Here is an 18,956-nt window from a genome sequence, read left to right on the forward strand (position 1 = left end):
GTGAAAGAATATGTCACAACAATATAATAATATTAAGTAATATTAAATATAGTAAGAAGGCAATCCGCTTAGTGTTCACAGTTGCCATACTTTTGTGTATGGCAGCACACTGGCAGAGGATTGTTGACCCTCATATGGTGATGCATGCATTTTTAGTACAGGGACAGGCTAATATGGTCATACTACAGTAGCTCATAGTTGTTTTTTTCTTCCCGTGGTGTCTCTGAAGCAGCATGTCTGGTGTGTGTGTTTTGGGGGGGTGTGGTGTTCAGTTCTGGGTGGACTTTTTAATGCTATCATTTAAATTATCAAGTGTTTGAAAAGTTTCTATGATGCCACAATACGTGCTTTGACCAAGGCTGCCTAAAATTGTTCATGCCTTGTCTTTGCATTGTTTTTCATGGCTCTCTGTATCTCTCTTCCTATTTAGTGAACTTTTAAGAGTATATATTGATGACCTAAATGATGACAGCACTAGGGATTCTAGGCACAGCTACAGCGTACAATAGAGAGAGTGAGCTATTTTTAACTTAAATAGCTTTTGTTTATAGTTTCTAAAATCTCAGTTATCATATTGTAGGTTCTGTACGGCAATGGTTTTCTTGATGGGGGCTTCCTGCATGTACATAACAGGGTTTACAGGAATGTTTAGATTGTGTTTGTTACAGTCTTAAGGGCTGAATTCCTCATGTGTTCATTCAAAATAGATCAAGGGTATCTCATAAATACTGTTTTGAAATAATCTAAGATAAATTTGAGGATTTAATAATATGGTTTTATATTTAAACAGAAATGGTTAGTGTAGGGTACTTTGGGGTCATCTTGGTTTTGTGGTTTGTTTCATTTTTTTGTTGTTGTTTTTTTCCAAGATGCTAACCTGCATTGTGGTTTTTTTGTCCCCCAGTGCCTTTGCTACTCTAGAAGAGGAGGCTTGTACAGAACTTGTTCCTTATCTTGCATATATACTTGACACTTTGGTCTTCGCATTTAGTAAATACCAGCATAAAAACCTACTCATTCTTTATGATGCTATAGGAACTCTAGCAGATTCTGTAGGACATCATCTAAATAAACCAGTGAGTATACCTTATGTTCTCTAGAAGCACTCGTCATAAAACTGTCAGTGCTTTTTGTAGTGTGGTTTACATGTTATAAGCCTGAAGTGCTGATATTTCTGTGTAGGTTTCGGTAATACTAAATATTTGCAGGTAAAATACATAAACTGTGTGTACTTTTCCCACTTTACAAGTATTCAACATTTTGAATCAACAGTTGTTTGTGTGACGGCCTGTGAAATGTGCTTCTCATTGTGGTGTTTTGAGAGGGGTAGGGTCGGTGTTTGTGTTTTTTTTTCCTCTTGTGCTCAGATTTTTTTAAGCTTAGGAGAGACAAATATTTCCATTTAGATATGAAATGTAACTTTAGAGAAACTGCTGGAATGTGTGTTTTAATTTCTAATGGCTATGGGGTTTTTTGTAACCACTTCATAGCTAGAATGTTCTATGTGTCTCTTTCCCATGCATTGGATCATGTCATTAGTAGAAATTGCTTTATCGGAGAGAGAGAGGCATTTGTTTTATATATATAAAAACACAGAATCAGTTAGAAAAAGCAGAGATATGGCACAGGCAAATACAGTGGAGTAGGTGTGTTGTTTTTTTTTAGTGTATGGATATTAATGGAATATGCATACCTGCCATGAGTGCAGTTCTCATGGTTATTGTAACTTGACTTATTTTTTTATAGTGCTTCACATAACATTGACACACTAGAATAAAATTGAGTTGTTTCATTTGCATTTTACTTGCCATTCAAGACTCTGAACCATCAAAAGACTTCTTTCTCAGTCTCTCTCTGGCCCTGGCCATCTTGTCATTGGACAGTACCAGGAGGAGCTCTTGGTGATGGTGGGACTTCCTTCAGTCACTTAGAACGTATCTATGTACAAAGCATTAGCTACCAGATCTGTTGGCTCCTTGGATACCTTCTGGAAACACCAGCATTATAATGATGCTTTGTTCATTATTCATGTGACTGTGGCTGTGCAGTGGCAGGGAAGGTACAGCAACAGCTCTATACAGAAGCAGTAAATGTGTCATTCTGGAGAAATAAGAAATTACTTCATGGACTGTGCGTGGCTTGAGAAAGAAGTTTCAAGAACTTGGGGAGATAAGATTTTAGGATCAGGGCAGTGGTAAGTGGTTGAGAAAAACAGATGCACAGCCAGATTGCATTGCTAGTACAAACATTTTCCACAGGACCTGAGTCAATTATAGATTTCTAACGAGCCAGGAGATAACCTGAAATAAAACTTAAAGGAAAAGATTCCCTCTGCAAAGCTACTTACATACTTCAGCAAAAATCTCAAGACAAATTGCAAATTCTGATACTAAATTACTTCTATGTATTACAACAGTGATTGAATTACAGTACATCAGGGTTGTTTTTTTTCTGAAAAAGTGGAATATATTTTATATATATATAAAATGTGTGTGTTTGTGTGTATACATATCTCAAATCTTACTACATCCACTTTCTATTTTTGAAATAAAATGCAGTGAAATGTTTCAACAGCTGATATATTTTCATCCTAAACAGGAATATATTCAGATGCTAATGCCTCCATTAATCCAGAAGTGGAACATGTTGAAGGATGAAGATAAAGATCTTTTCCCTTTATTAGAGGTAAATGTTAGTACTTAAATATTTTTAATAAAACTTCAGGAATTGTGCTACTAAATGTGCTCCTTCTAGGAAGTATAGCTATAAAAGCTTACAGTTCTAAGTATCATCCATCATGCAGAAAATATTCTGACTAGTAAGAAAATTATGTGACTAATGAAATGTCAGGATGTTTAGCAGAAGTCTTTTAGATTTCTGCCATTCTGGAGTGTTTCCTTGGATCAGATTCTTTTAGCGGGGAAAAAAAAGAAAGGAAATGTCCCATCCTCTATTTAGTCCTGATTTCTCTTTCTTTTGCTCTACTTTCATCTCTCCATTAAAACTATTGGCAGACTAGCTGAAGGTATGACCCAAGATAATGTAGTCTATTCTGTGCAGTTTCTGAATGTGAAACAAGTAAATACCTCTAGGAAAACCAGTTTCATAACTGAAGTAACATGTTAGGGCTGGTACATGATCAAGATCTTGAAGTTTAGTACATGTGCTGGCTGAATTATCATAACTATTTTTCATTGAATCATAGAATAGTTTGGGATGGGGAGGATCTGAAAGTTCATCTAGTTCCAGCCCTGCTGCCACATGGCAGGGACAACTTCCCTCAGGTTGCCTGGCCCTGAGCACTTCCAGGGAGGGGGCATGCATAACTTTCATGGGCAACCTGTTGCAACATCCCACCACCCTCAAAAATGTCTTCCTAATACCTTCCTCTCAGTTTGAAACCATTGCCCCTTGTAGGAGAGAGTAGCAACTTGCTCAAAGTTGCCTTGAGTCAGCTAATTAGTACTGCTTTTCTAGGTCGTTTGTCAGTTACTATTGGGTGCACTTAAAATGGTAGTGTCTTTTAATTTACCTCTCCCAAATAAAAGGTACTTCAGGGAAGTGAGGAAAGGTAGTAACTGTTTGTTTGCTTTCCTTTTTTTTTCAATTGCAGTGCCTGTCATCAGTTGCTACTGCCTTGCAGTCTGGCTTTCTTCCATACTGTGAACCTGTGTACCAGCGTTGCGTAAATCTGGTGCAGAAAACCCTTGCACAAGCCATGGTATTTTTGAATTGCTATTCCGATGTTACCAAATATCCGCTTAAACCAGTGTATTAACTATATGAAATTATGGGTTTGTGGGGAAATCTGGCGTATAACCACAGAATGTATAAATGAAGCTGCAGTTCTGAAAAAACTAAAATGCTAAGAAAATCTAATACTCATTTTAAAAATGTGTACTTATTGTTGCAGTTGCATAATGCTCAGCCAGACCAATATGAGGCTCCAGATAAAGATTTTATGATTGTGGCTCTTGATTTACTCAGTGGTTTAGCTGAAGGACTTGGAGGCAACATTGAACAGCTAGTGGCTCGCAGCAATATCCTGACATTAATGTACCAATGCATGCAGGTGAGAGGAGTAGCCTGTTTGATCAAAGGATTTTCATTCATAAGAGAATCGGAAACACTTCCAGAACTGCTTTGTTTTTATTTCCTCTCTTTAGGATAAGATGCCTGAGGTACGGCAGAGCTCTTTTGCATTGTTAGGTGATCTGACAAAGGCGTGTTTTCAGCATGTTAAGCCTTGCATCGGTATGTTTCTTTTACATATAAAACAATGAACTTGCTTTGCAAAGTGGTAAGAGGCTAGTTTAGCCAGTGTTAAGCTCTCTATTCTGAGGTTTGCCTTTTCCTGTTGTAAGTTTTCATTTTCCTTTATCAGCGAGGGCCTGTAGAATTTTCTGTTTTGAATTGTATATTGAAAAGATTCTTGTTTTTGTAGACAGTATGAAAGTTCCATCTTGTTTATGATGTAAAAAGCTACCTGTTCTGGAATGGAGCAAAACAGATGTACATAGACTCCCATTACAATAACTGCTTGCTTTGATAAATTCTTGAATGTATAGTTTTTATTCTACTAGACTGTATTGTTACCTAGAATTATATACGTATTTATGAAATCAGAAAACTTGGCTAGAGGGTAGGTTCTGGTTTGTTTATTACTTTTCGCTCTACACTTCTTGCGGTACACTTAATCAAATGAATGCTGGAAGGGGCTTGGAATTCAAAATTTATTTAGCTGACCTTATAATCTATCTTTGAGACTAATTTTTAGTTTTGTTTTTTATAATTCAATTAAAGATATGAGCCCTTTCTAGGCTTCACTATTTTTTCAAGCATAGCTGAATACAGAGTTATTACTCAGTTGATTTGAGGGCTGTCTAACTGTATTATAAGTACTTGTAGATGTGGTGGTTTTGTTTATCCCTCTTCCATTCTTTAACCCCTCCCTGGTAAGGAAAGAAAAAAAAAAAAGTGTTTCTAAGGTTACATAAAGATAAAGCCTATTGGAAGAACTTTAAAATCATAATTTGAAAATATTTGCATTGATCTGCTTAGGCTCAAAAATCCACGTTAGTCTGATATGTAACAGAAATACAGAACTCTTGTAATTCATGTGTAAAACGTTCCAAGCATTCAAATAGGTTTACATGATAATTTCTCAAAGTCTTACCTCATGACAATACAGTAATGGCACAAGATGGTTATATTGTGTGATGAGAATGTAAAATGTTGTTCTTTCTAGCTGATTTCATGCCAATTTTGGGAACCAACCTAAATCCTGAATTCATTTCTGTCTGTAACAATGCCACCTGGGCAATTGGAGAAATCTCCATCCAAATGGGTAAGATTCTTTAATGTCTCTTTCAGTGTCTGCAGATTCAGCATGGTTTAGTCTGGACATTTTTTTAGGTGGTTTGGTTTGGGTTTTTTAGTGATACTTTAATGTTGAAATTAAATTTGAGGTTCTTGTCTTTGTTAGTAAGTACCCAATCTATTTAGATTTACTACATTAATGATCATTTTCTTCTGAATATTTTTTTTTCGATTGTTTCAGGTATTGAGATGCAGCCTTATATTCCAATGGTGTTGCACCAGCTTGTAGAAATAATTAACAGACCCAACACACCAAAGACGTTGTTAGAGAACACAGGTACCCAAAAACTGAACCATACATCATGAAGGAGTTGAAAGAGTTAAAAACAATTTTAATATTTGCATTTGGTAACCATACCAGAACTGGTTTTATAAGCAAAAGCAACTCTGTTTTGCAGAAGCTCTTACAAGTCTCAGTCTTGGAGTAAACCATCTATCCTGTATCTAAATTCTTAGTTATTGCTCACGTTTATAACATGTATTATATTTATCAAGTAGTATGCCAGTTTTATTTACATCGAATGATTAATGTATGCAGTAACACTTAAAGACTTGGTTCACAGAGATTTTAATATACACATGTCCTTACATACATGTACTGTATATGTATGTCTGGTGCTCAAAACAAATGTAGTTGGCATATATGAAAGAAATAATTAACTGAAATGCAGTTGTGTTTTTAAAGAAACCTTTAGTACTATGCACAAAAATCTAGATTTGTGATGGCAGTTCTACTAGAACATTACTGAAATTATGTATAACTGCCATTACCTGGTCACTTCATAATAAATTTCTGAGAATTCTAATAATTGCATGCATGTTCTATGTTCTGGCCCAGAGCTTTGCCTTCCAAATTGGAAGCAATCCCCAAATGCCTTAATGAATTAGAATTTCTGAGGCTTGTTTCTTTTGCATTTATAGAGGACATGTTCTGGTATGAAGACCACCTTCCATACTTAAACAAAACTTTAACCAGAAATCAGTTGAGTTACTACTATTTTACTGATTGAAAATTTTAATTATTTTTTTTTTTTCATGCTTGAAAACTATTGGAAGAGAGTGGTGGTTTAGTCATATCAGATGTGATTGAAAAATATGCAAATTCAGTAGTACAGTTATATTTGTTGAAGTAAGCAGGAGATAAATTGGAGAGCTGTTCAACTCATATTTTTTTTTCCTCTGGTATTCTCTAAACTTAAAAACTGCCCTTTCTCTGCCCCCCTCCTCCTGTTTAGTATGGAAGGTGAACATCAAATGAAAATTGCTTAATTTTCTGGCATGTTAGAGGTACTTCTTGAAAATACAATTTTGGAGCACGGTACCTACTTGTTGTGAAACATACCATGGAATAGCATAGCAATATATATTTTCTTTCTCCCTGCTCCTGCCCTGACACCCTTCCTCTGCACTGATAGCTGTATAATACCTGTAACTGAGAGGCATCCAGTACTTAAATGTTTGCTTCCATCTTTGTTAGAGAATTTTTGGAAGCATTGAAACATTAACTTTTCTTTTTCTTTTTATTTTTTTTTTTTAATTTAATTTTTTTTTCTTAATAGTTACTTTAAATGTGGATGCATAACTGCAAATCAATGTTCAATGTGGTGTACTTACAAGCTTGCTGTGGGATATTACGCTGCATGCCACTAGTATGTGCAAGAGTATTAGTTTTCTGATTTTGCTATGTAATGAGCACACTTCTGTGGAAATATGAGACAACATTGAGTGCAAGTAATTGCATAGAAAATAACCAGTAGATACCAAAAGGTTGAGCTTTGACAGAGATTACTATACATTGTACACACTGTAGCTGTGACAAATTGACAGATAACTCAAGTGTATTTTTACTTGAAAATAGCACTTCCAGTGCAGTGTTACAAGCTAGATCTGATGAAAATTGTAGTACAAGTAACATCAGAGCAAAATGGTACATTAACAGTGAGCTGCAGCTTTCATTGAATGAGTATATTTGAAACTGCTAGTATATCCTACACCAAACTTTTATTGGAAAAAGCATCATCTGCTTTATTGCATGTTTCATGAAACTGTTCACAAATGCCTGTTAGAGTGTTGCATAGTATGTCCCTTGAATATAGGTTTCCTTTCTCTGCTTCATATAAATCTGGATTTTAGTATTATTCATGTATTTTGCTTCCAGTAATCCCAATACATTATTCCCCACCCTCTCCTTTTTCTAAAGATTAATCTTTTGTGAGTTGAGCAAACACCATTAAAACACATTTGCACAATAATACTTTCTTCACCCTGTCCCTCAGAACAAAGGACCAAACTACTTAATTGTGTGATTAAGCGGTTCTGCTTCTAATATCCTTACATCTTGGTATCAGGAGTCAGATTGTTCTGTGACTTCTATGAGGAAGCCTTTTGTGAACAGGAGAAGTACTGGGATTAAAGAATTTTCTGCAGTGAGTTGCTGTGAACTAGCAACCATTTTAAGTCCTCTGCAAGCCTCTGAAGACAAATATTTAGTGCTTTGAGAAGTGTTCCTTCTATTAAGTATTTTTAGATAGACCCCAATATATTCCAAGTAAGAGCATTTCTAAATGTATTTTTACTGAGATATGTTAAAATATTGAATCAAAAACGTTCACTGTGCTTGATAATAAAACTGAAAATTGTTAGCTCCTTTTTATGAAGAGTATCCATAATACTACATTCGAATAAAAGCTTCACAGTTTATGGTAGGTAAATTTGCTGCAAGAAATTACTCTGAAGAGGGCAGAATGACTGTTTACATCAGAAAGCCTTTGGATTTTAAATTGTGTTTGTGGTGTTCTCTCATTTACTTCTTTAATTTTTCTTTTACCCTGGAGAGTATACCATGTATGTTGCTGCCTCATATTTAGGGGGTGGTAATAAACAGAACTGGTGAAATCTTATGTTTATTATCATACACAGATTCTGTTGGTTTCTGTTTCTGAGTTATTTGTTGTTTTTTCTTTATTTTTTCTCCTCCCCCCTCATTTGCTCATGTCTTGGTTGGCGTTTGGTGGTGTATAACCGTGATTGCGTTACCTTAGCAATAACAATTGGTCGTCTTGGTTACGTTTGTCCTCAAGAGGTGGCCCCCATGCTACAGCAGTTTATAAGACCCTGGTGTGTATTATTCAATTTTTTTTTTAATTCATTTTTCTTCACTCTTTCTTTCTTTCTTTCTTTCTTCTCTCTATCTCACTTTTAGATATATTTTCAGTTGGTTACAAAATCTCAATCCTTAATCATTGCCAACCATGTGACTAATCTTGTCCTATCAGGTTTGTGAGTTTTTAGTAGCACCGTCATGTATTCTTTGTTGTGGCTAACGACTAATTTATGCATGGGATAAGATTGTCACATGCTTGCTGTGTTAAAGCTTGACTATGAAAGAGCATTTTAAAATCCACCAGAATGATAATAGAATGCATGCAAATACTGTAAAATTTAAACTGTGCATTACTTTACTTAAAATTCAGTCTGAGGCTTGAATTGCTGTAAGGAGTATATGTTTCTAGATTTGTTATGTATAAGATAGTTTGCTTGCTGCTGTAAAAGTTAAATAACTGTTCTGTAAGTGGTATCTGACATAATTCATACTGTGGTAGTATATGTTCCGCTTCTACTGATAGTTTCTATAAATACTTCAGATACATGTTTTGGTTGTATTTAATGGAATAGAAGTCACACTTTCTAACTAGCCATAGCGTAACAGGAGAACAAGATTCTGGAGAGATGCCGAATGGGAATCCACTAGTAAAGGACTCTGTGCAACAAGTGCCTAAGTGTTCAAAATAGTGTTTCAGGTTATATTGTCAGTGTGACTTATTCCATCAAATACTGTCATCTAGGTTCAATTTGGTTGAAGAAGTAGTAATAGAGTTACCTAAGTTTTGTTCTCTGCCTTGCTAGGTGCACCTCTCTGCGAAACATAAGAGACAATGAGGAAAAGGATTCAGCATTCCGTGGGATATGTACCATGATTTCAGTCAACCCCAGTGGAGTAGTCCAAGTAAGATACATGAGTAGATCTTCATTTACTCGTGTGAAGTTTATCAAAAACTGAAGTGTGAGTGTGATAGAAGTGTAGCTTGATGTGATTCCATGTAGTAGATGATTATTGGAAAGCATGCATGGACTCCCTTGTTGGTGAAGCAGGAATCGTTTATTGGTACAGAACAAGCAGCTTATATAGGAAAAATCAAGCAGGGTAAGCAATTCCCTGACATTCTTGAACCACTGCTGCTAATTGAGTTTTCTCCTTTGGTACGCAGCTGTCCATTGTTATCTTCATCCCATATCAGGTTGATCTTCTCCAGCATGGAGGCAAATGTCCTTCTGTCTCGCACTTCAGGTTGTTTACCACGGTCAGCTCTTCTTTTATCATCAAGCCAACCTTCCAGTATCAATGGCCTGTTGTTCTTTCTTGTCCTGAAACCTTCCTTAGATACTTCCTGCTTTCCTACAACTCCCCATTTTTATATTGTTTTTAACAGCGGCCATCACTTGTGTCCTGACCATCCTCGTAGTCCTAAAAGCTATTATTACAAATACCATTAACACTACAATTACAATGCCAATCACTACAAGGATTCCACCTATAACCCACACTTGTAGATTCAGGCCTGAGAACCAATTTTTTGGATTCAACCAGCTAAGATCTTTGTTCAGTGCTTGCCGTGTTGAATCAGTCCGCACCTGTTGTATATTTGCTAATTGCAGTTCCAGCTGATGCTTTTTAATGATTCCACCTTGGTCCTTTTACACATTTTTGGTGAGCTGTTGGATCACGCTTCACCCCCCCGCTCACCACTTAGGGGAGAAGCCCTTAGCTGCTCTGGGAGGCACACCACTCCCCTCACCTAATGGTCCTACCAAGAAGGGAGCGGTGGGCTCAGCCCTCTCCTTGGGCTCTCGCCAGCAACTCACAATCACTTCTAATTGCCTTGTGGATAGCCCATCTATCGCTTCTGTTGGAATACCTTTCTTCTGACCCACTAGGAGACAAAGGGGGGATTCAAAATGATGTTTTAGTTCTCTTAAGATACCTTATGACAGAGACTGATACACGGGAGCAGTCCCAACTCCTGGTCTGTTTTCCACCCCTCCTGGCATCGCACACATCTGTAACATTTCTGTATTTATAAAACCCTTATATCTTTATCCATTAAAACATCAGAAATTGAAATTTGCAATCGTGCAGCTACACTTGGAACATGTTCATTAATCAACAGTCCATTAGACATTTTAACACCATCCTGTACATTGCCTCCTTGATAAAGCATCCCGTTACCCCTCACCCCCATATTACTCATAGTAGCTGCAGGAGGTACACAAACACCTCCATAAGGTGGCGGGGGGGTAGACAAAGCCCCCGCCTGCTGGGGTATAGGAACCGAAAGAGGCTGAGGGTAAAATCCTGCTGGAAAAGGAAAGGGATAGGGAACAGAGTTAACAATTTCAGTAGTGGCATTTAAGGGAAGAGAGGAAGATAAACTTGGTGCTGTGGGTTGGAAATGTGGCTGGTTTGATTTGTCGAGCGATTCTTGAATAGCGGAGCTGTCGGGATCAAAAGAAATTAGTTTTTCATCAGTTACTTGAGTCGGTGGTTTTAACTTTGCATCTGGTTTTCTTTGTTTCTTCTGCGCCGGTTGAGGATTTGCTCCTTCTGCAGCTGCTACAGCTGCCTTAAGCGGAGGTACCTGTGGACATAAACCTGGCTCCTTTTCTGTAGCGGTGGAGCCCTGATCGAAAGGATCATCCAGCTCTGGGTCTGACTCAGAGCTGCTGTCCGCGTATTTTGCATTTGCATCAGGCAATGTCTTAGACTTCTTAAGGGGCACGTCAAACGGCCTCTTTTGCTGTTGAACTAGGAGCTTTTGCTCGCATTGACGGGTCATCAGTGTCTATTCTTTTGTCCCCCGCGTGCCCTGCAGCCAGACCGCTTGTTTCTGCCTGTGTTTTGTTGATTGTAGGAAGCTCATCCTGCTTCTGAGGGCCTGCACGGGTAATGGGAGTGTTTAGAGTCCCCGAGGGTGAAGTGCTGTTGGATTTACTCATTAGCGTGGTCAGCGCTAGCCATAGTATGCGCCACGTTATTAAAAGGTCCGGTGAAAAATCATTCCCGGATTTTTGTGCTTCTGAGAGGGTCTCTCCAACCCTGTTCCACTCTGTTAATTCGTATGTCCCTGATTCAGGATACCAGGGGCAATTGCGATTTATCCACAGCAACAGAAGGGTAAGTTTTTGAGAGCTCAGTCTATACCCTTGCTCTTTGATAATTCGCATAAGCACATCATGGTGCAATTGCTGTGATCTCGTGGCTCCTTGGCCCATATTCTTCCCCAGCCGCAGTCCCTGTACCTGACCTGCAGTGTAGGGGATGGACGCGTCGTCTGCTCACTTCTCCCGTTCGGCTCACTGGGGGTGCAATCCGAGGATGAGGATAAGTCTGAAGAAAGATCTCACTGAAATTCCCGATACGGGTGCCATTTTATCAGAAAGCATGCACGGACTCCCTTGTTGGTGAAGCAGGAATCGTTTATAGGTACAGAACAAGCAGCTTATATAGGAAAAATCAAGCAGGGTAAGCAATTCCCTGACATTCTTGAACCACTGCTGCTAATTGAGTTTTCTCCTTTGGTATGCAGCTGTCCATTGTTATCTTCATCCCATATCAGGTTGATCTTCTCCAGCATGGAGGCAAATGTCCTTCTGTCTCGCACTTCAGGTTATTTACCACGGTCAGCTCTTCTTTATCATCAAGCCAACCTTCCGGTATCAATGGCCTGTTGTTCTTTCTTGTCCTGAAACCTTCCAAAGATACTTCCTGCTTTCCTACAGATGATGTAGCTTTATTTTGAGGTCAGCAAGGCCAAAATGCTTATACTGTGAATGATAATGTCGTGATCACCTAGCAAAGGAAAGGAGTATCGTTAAATTCAGTTCATGTCTTATACACTCAGTGAATATGTAAATAATGAACTTTGATTGGAAGTAACTGTATTTTGGTACTTCTTTCAGATGATGGTCCCATTTTTCACATGTAAGCTAGGCTTCAAAAAAAGAAGCGGAACAAGAACAGTAACCATCCATTTGTTACTGAATCTTGGGCAGGGAAGGATCTCACTCAACTTTCGATATATTGCTTAAATAGTCAATGTGACAGGGAACATGCATCTCTTTAAAATAAATAGTGCATCTGAAGAGCAGAATATGACTTGGTCTTCAGTCTCCACACCTTGAAAGTAAAGCTGTAGTAATGTAGTATTTTCCAAGAGGAGGGTTATTTTCCCCTTGACTGGGATTCTTTATGAAACAGAGGAGTTTGGCCTCTACCTTGTTTTGAAATCTTCAGTTTATTTATGTCTTACTCTATACTTAACATTTCTCCCCTCTGCTGTCCATTTGTTCTTTCATATAAGGGGAGGGTATAATTAAGGAGCTTTTTCATTATCCTCATGTTTTATTTGTATAGTAGGAGGTATCCATGAATTTCTATATATAGGGATGTCAGAGTGGCTTTAGTTTTGAACCTGTTTGTTAAAAATTTTGTGTCCCAAAAACCCTTCTGGTTCTGCTTAAAGAAACAAACCAGCTTATTTCTCCAGGTGGAAATGCATGAGAAGAGAGAGTGTTGTGAGCTTGAGCTCATTGCTTGTTATTAAGGTGATATTCTTGAACTTAGTGTGTATACTGAAAGAATTAATGTTAGACAAATGTGTGGGATGGGAGAGTTGTTTAGGTTGTTTTGTTGGGGTGGTTTCTGGTGGGTTTTGTTGTGGTTCCATTTAATCAAAAACTCAATTAAGCAAAGATATTCCTACACTCAGCAACTTGTTTTTCAGAACACTTAGGCATACAGTAACTTAGTTATTGTCTGAATTAACTGAAAAAAAAAATACGTAAAACCAGTTGTGGATTAGGATCAGAGACCCTCATGGTTTATAGAAGGAAGATCAAATGTTGCTTTCAGACCTATGACTTATATATTCTAACCAATGTGATCATTTAATCTTATAGGACTTTATTTTTTTTTGTGATGCTGTTGCATCGTGGATTAGTCCAAAAGATGATCTTCGAGACATGTTCTGTAAGGTAAGGTTTCTAATAAAACAGTATATCCTCATGGTGGTTGTTTTGGATACTTGTGGCATTTTCATGGCTGTCTTTCCATTATTAGCACTTACGTATTTGGGGCTGTAAAGGCTTCTTTGCAAGATTGCAGATTTTCAGACAAAGCAACAATAAAATCCTGAGGGTTGGTTTTTTTAACCTGTAGTTTGTGTGCATTTGTGCTATTCCAAATAATAGTACTGATAAGTTTGCTTGAGATCTTGTTTGAAGGGGTGATAATGATCCTCCAAAAGCTTTTTATGATGTCCAGCCTACTGTGTTTTGCCTACATTTGGAAGAATGGGGATTTCATACTTTTATCCTAGAAAATTAGATTTTTATGATTCAATTTTTCAATTTTTTGTTTTGTTTTGATAAGATGCCTGCTTTATTTTGCAGACATACCTAGAAAATTGCAAATGAAAAATATTCCAGCAGTATCCTGGTCTGTTTCTCTTAGTGCTGCTGAAAATAACTTTTTGGGATTGCTTGATCCTCTTCTGAATCCCTGCTGAATGAGCAAGTTTCAAGATACCTAGATGAAAGTGGCAGTAGAATTTAAGCAGGACTGTTGCCCTTTTGTAAAGCAAGCAACAAATACCCCACCCAGAATCAGAATGTGATGCATTTTGATTTGCTCCTAGTGTCTTAGATTAAAAGCCTAAGTTAGGCTCCCCTTTTTCAGCTTCTTTCCAAGTTGTCCATGTAGGATCTACTGTACTAAAACTAGACACAATGGTTCTTGGTCACCTGGCATAAGAACATCCTTGCTTTTTGAAGTGTGTTCTTTCGGGGGCGGTTTTGCGACGCAAGAGAGGTTCCAAAGCTTTCTTCAGTGATGGCTTGCATGGTTTTTAGGTTACTTCCTCGTGAATACACAATTCCAGTTAGGTGTTTTTCCAAAAATGATGCCTTTCAGGAACAATACAAAAAAATCCTGGATTTCCCAATTTTAGTTTTTGAGCACTGACAGAAGATACAACTTGCAAGAACGTATCTGAAGGCTGTAGCTGAATCTCAGTTGTTAAAACTCCACTGGAAGATTAAAAAGTATGCTTTGTTGTACCTGAATGTTGTTTAGATTTTAGTAGTTTTGTGGCAGCTGGATAATCTTGAGTCTTTGGGCTAGGAAAGATACGTGAGCCTGCTTGTGAAAGTTACTGGGGAGAAAATTAGTAAAATAACTAGTGACACTGTAATGTCAATATTGCTACATTGTCTTTAAGAACAGTCTACTTGAGAATGCTGTATTGAGAGTGAACTTTTAGTACCATGAGGTTTAACTTTGGCAGTGCCTTTTCTGTGAGAATATGTTTGTGACAGACTGTCCCACAATTCAGTATCATTGAATTTTCAAAGAAAAACAAAAGGTTTAGAGCCTCTTGGCATAGTTTTCTACAAGGGCGAGCAATTTCCTGTGCTTTTGTTCTTTTTAATGTTTGTCATTTAACTTCCTGTTCTGAAGGCTAACAATACTAAGACTTTTTTGATAGCTTTGTTTCATTTTGTTAGTTTTCATGTATTACATTGGAAGGACTGGACTGAAACCTGTAGGTTTGTTGTTTGGTTTTTTTAGGTCTTTCATTGGCTTTTGACTGTCACTGACTGCAGATTCCTGATCTTTCAAACATGAAATATTTTAATCCCATCCTTTTTAGTGACAGTTATCTTGCAGGTTCCATGCTAAAACGTGGCTTTCAGAAGATGCTTCTGTATTTGTGCTGGAAATTGACAGTATTCATTCTGTCAAATGCTGGCTGCAGTTTTGCCTCAGCTTTTTCCCATGTTGTATTACACATTTTTTGTAAAAGCTGAATGTAGGAATCTTAGCCATATATTAACTATGTCAACTGATAAAATATTCAGCATTTTGAAATGGCCTAAATTTAGTTTTTAAGTAAATTTGCTCATTTAAAAGACATACAGATATGTGTACACACAGTAATTTGCATGGGTAGCTACAACCTGTATGCCACCCTTGAAACATATTTCAGTTAGGAAAGACATTACTGGACTTCCTTTTTTTCTTAGTAGTATTTCAGTATTAAATTGGGAGAATTCAAATTAACAGATGTACAATCTAACAATATGTGACTTACTGCATGTATTGCTAATAAGTAATATATCCTCTTTTTAGTGATTATCTTGACTTTCCCCCTCTCATTTGTAGATTCTTCATGGATTTAAAAATCAAGTTGGGGATGAGAATTGGAGGCGTTTCTCTGACCAGTTTCCTCTTCCCTTAAAAGAACGCCTTGCAGCTTACTATGGAGTTTAACCTCGTGCGCTGTAGCTGCAATCCCATAATTAGAGGTAAGTACACATTTTCCTTGCTAAACAGCCATTTATCAGACTTCCTTCCTGTTTGCATTCTATGAAAATTAATTAATTAGACTAGAATTTTTCAGATATTCAAGATACCTTTCCTTCCTATAAGAAGGGAAAATGAGGGGGTGATAGTATACCTAAATGATGGTAGCTGTAGCAAAAGGCTGTTATTTTTACAGTTGAGAGTAAGAAATAAGTGAATATTTGATACATCAGTAGTGTATCAAAGTAAGATTATAAGTGTAGGTTTAACAAAGTGCCAATTCAAGTCTAATAAACTGAGTATGATCCTCAACCCAACATGCTAAAGACACAGGCTTCCTTATGTCATATGAATTAGGAGGTTTGTTAGCACCATTCAGCCATGAAAAGTCCAGAATTCTCTGAACAACGTACAAGATGATCTCTGCGGTGAACGCTAATCATTTCTGCCAATATACTACAGCTGTACAGCTTGGGTTTTATTTTTGGGGTGGGGCTGGTGTGTGTTTAAGTCAGCCTAAGATTTATTTTTTTTTCCTGTCTGTGGTGGCATAAGAAATTATGTTTGAATGACATGTTTGATCTGGAAAACAGATAAAGCATGCATTGATTTCAAACATTTTCATATTAAGACAATAAGGAGGGCATTTTATTTCTGATGTAAATATCTTTCTCAGTGTCATAACTAGCTCATAATTCAGTGCAAAATGGAAAAGTTTGTTAACCTTTATAGGATGCTTTTATCTTAAATGTAAGCGTAGCCACAATAGTGGAAATGTCAGTGTGGATTTAAAGGATGCATTGTTGTTTCATGAATAATTTACCTCGTATAAGTGGGCCCTCTTAATGGACTTGGGAGGGAAAATCTAGGTATAAATTAATTTTTAAGTTAAAAGTTGGCACCTACTACTTAAAGACAAAAATGCTATTTGCTTATCCACAGATCTGTCCATTAAGGTTCAAATTAAGATTTAACTGTACCTTTGATCTTTTCCTTTCACAGGTCCTTCAGTCTGGGAGACTATGGGGGAGCCTCTGCACCCAGGGAAAATGCTACCCTTTACTGGGGGGAAGGGTAAACCAGTAGGGAATACAGTACAATCCCAACCCTACTGGGAGGGGCGGGAGGGAGGTGTTGCCGTCACTGTATTAAGTCGATGTTGGGAAATGTTTTAACATCTGGAGCCTTTGTGGGTGGAAATCTGTCTCCTATTACAACTCTGCACTGGATGTGAAGAAGAAAAAAACAAAAAAATCTAGTCACTAAACAGCGCATTCTGGAATATTGTGGGGAATAGTACAAAATAAGAACCGTATAATTGAATCATAGGGATACGTAAAGAGGAATAATATTTTGCGCACAACAAAGGAAACCTAAGGATGGGGGTCACAAACAGTAAAAGGCTTTTTTCTTTTCTTTTCTTTTTTTTTTTAAGTAAGGATTTTCTACATTATTTCATCCTGCTTGATGGGATTCCTAGGTATTTGCATGTTAATGAAGAACTACACAATTGAAGTTAGTACAGTTAAAATGCAGCTTGTGTCTGTGTTAGGAGCAGGCGCTTGCAGTGTCCAGCATAGGAACCCCATTGTAAATTAACAAAGGTTAACTTGGACAAAATGAAGCAAGCTGCCAAATAAGTCACTCCTTTCATTTTTGGGGGCAAGGGGAGGGACACTTCAAAGAGAAGATTGACATCTTAATTTTTACCTTAAAAAGAATAAAGTAGTGGATATGATTTGATTATTGTACTTCATTAGATTTAATTTCTAGAGTAAGGCATTATTCTTAACGTGCAGTTTAAGGTGCAGGCATGCATTCTGGCTCATAGTGATCAGAAATAAATTAGTGGGAAAGTAGCATGCTTGCATCACATAGAGTGAAATTGGTATACATTTACCTATGTTGCGCCAGTTTTGTGTTGCAGTTTACCAATTCAATATAGCCCTGCATTTAAAATTCCTTTCTAAGATTCTGTGGATTTTATTTTTGTTAAGAATATAGATATAAAGTACTGTAGTTAACAATTAGGCCTTGAAATACCTTTTTAGGATCTGTTAAGAGTAAGATTGATATTGTATTGTGTGTAACCTGCACAATGTGGAAAGCTGATATAGCTGTGCAAAATATTTGCCTCTGTGCTGTCAGTGTGATGTGCTTTCTGCATGGTTATATACTAGTGATTTTTTCAGAATCTCTAAAAATGAGTTACGTGGTAAGACCTGTTAAAGGCTGCATAAATGTTAGTTGGCACGTAAAGGCAATTGTAGAAGTCGATGACATGGTCGCTATATTCATGTTTATTTCCACTCAACATATTACCTTCTACGCTTTCTTTTTGTTCAAAGCATGATCTTAAAAGAGATGTTTAAGTTAATGGATGTAATGCAGGGTATCTACACTGTATTGGCGCATGTTGGTGGCCCTTTGTGATGTAGTTAATTGCACAAGGGTGCAAGTTTAAAGCTACAGAGCAAAAGTTGGTTTGGATCCTATTCATTTCATTTGTTAAGCTTTTCTGTTGTGGTTTTGGTTTCTTTTGTTTCTTTTCTTTTCTTTTCTTTTCCTTTCTGTTTTGTTGTTTTGTTGTTGGTTGTTTGTTTTGTTGCTTTGAGGGTTTTTTTTTGGTTGTTGTTTTGGTTTGGTTTCTTCCTCTACTTACATGTATTCCTGTGAATAAATCCTTGTTAAGTTAACACTTTACTTTTCCTTCCATGTGTATTTTCTTACGTACTGTGAATGTGAAATCCTAACTGGTACACTTGATCTCGTGTCCATCTGAAAGTGGCGAGTCTAATAATTTAGATTGCCTAAAGAGTATCCCATGATGATAAGGGAAAATGGAGAGATTTTTAACTCTGCTGGTCAGAGGTGAAGCCACACCTTTCCATTTTTCAAGTGCTGCATAATTAATCTGCAAAAGAAAATTAAGCCATAACAGCCTTTTTGTAGATTTAGTTTCTCACCTTTGCATTGCAGAATGAATACTGGATAACAATTTTTGGTTTTATTTGTTTGATTGGGGTTTTATAAGAACTTGCTTTTCTTTGCATGGTTCTGTTCTTTGACTGTTTGAGTGATTTAGCCACTGCACTGAAGTCTGAGCTTTGTGAGTGTGAGCTTTTAAATGCTGTTTAAAGAGGGGATTTTCATTATT

At 37.2% G+C, this 18,956-nt stretch overlaps 1 protein-coding gene across 3 annotated transcripts in view; it reads left to right on the plus strand.

The window, feature by feature from the left end:
• The window catches only part of TNPO1 (transportin 1), a 55,318-nt gene extending 36,975 nt beyond the window's left edge, over positions 1-18,343 (plus strand). Inside the window, exons 13-24 of one of the 3 annotated variants that reach the window (XM_054178018.1) lie at positions 905-1,076; positions 2,599-2,685; positions 3,614-3,721; positions 3,914-4,072; positions 4,167-4,254; positions 5,249-5,347; positions 5,561-5,656; positions 8,421-8,496; positions 9,286-9,385; positions 13,396-13,470; positions 15,659-15,801; positions 16,802-18,343. In XM_054178018.1, the coding sequence (XP_054033993.1) occupies positions 905-1,076; positions 2,599-2,685; positions 3,614-3,721; positions 3,914-4,072; positions 4,167-4,254; positions 5,249-5,347; positions 5,561-5,656; positions 8,421-8,496; positions 9,286-9,385; positions 13,396-13,470; positions 15,659-15,766 (1,168 nt within the window). In that variant the 3' untranslated portion in view covers positions 15,767-15,801; positions 16,802-18,343. Of the gene's footprint in view, positions 1-904; positions 1,077-2,598; positions 2,686-3,613; positions 3,722-3,913; positions 4,073-4,166; positions 4,255-5,248; positions 5,348-5,560; positions 5,657-8,420; positions 8,497-8,581; positions 8,655-9,285; positions 9,386-13,395; positions 13,471-15,658; positions 15,802-16,801 lie in introns of those variants that run through there. The other 2 variants (XR_008463094.1, XM_054178019.1) reach the window with 2 other exon arrangements.
• The last annotated feature ends 613 nt before the right edge of the window (positions 18,344-18,956 follow it).

This window comes from Dryobates pubescens, chromosome Z (assembly GCF_014839835.1).
Source record: "Dryobates pubescens isolate bDryPub1 chromosome Z, bDryPub1.pri, whole genome shotgun sequence".
NCBI classification, from domain to species: Eukaryota; Metazoa; Chordata; class Aves; order Piciformes; family Picidae; genus Dryobates; species Dryobates pubescens.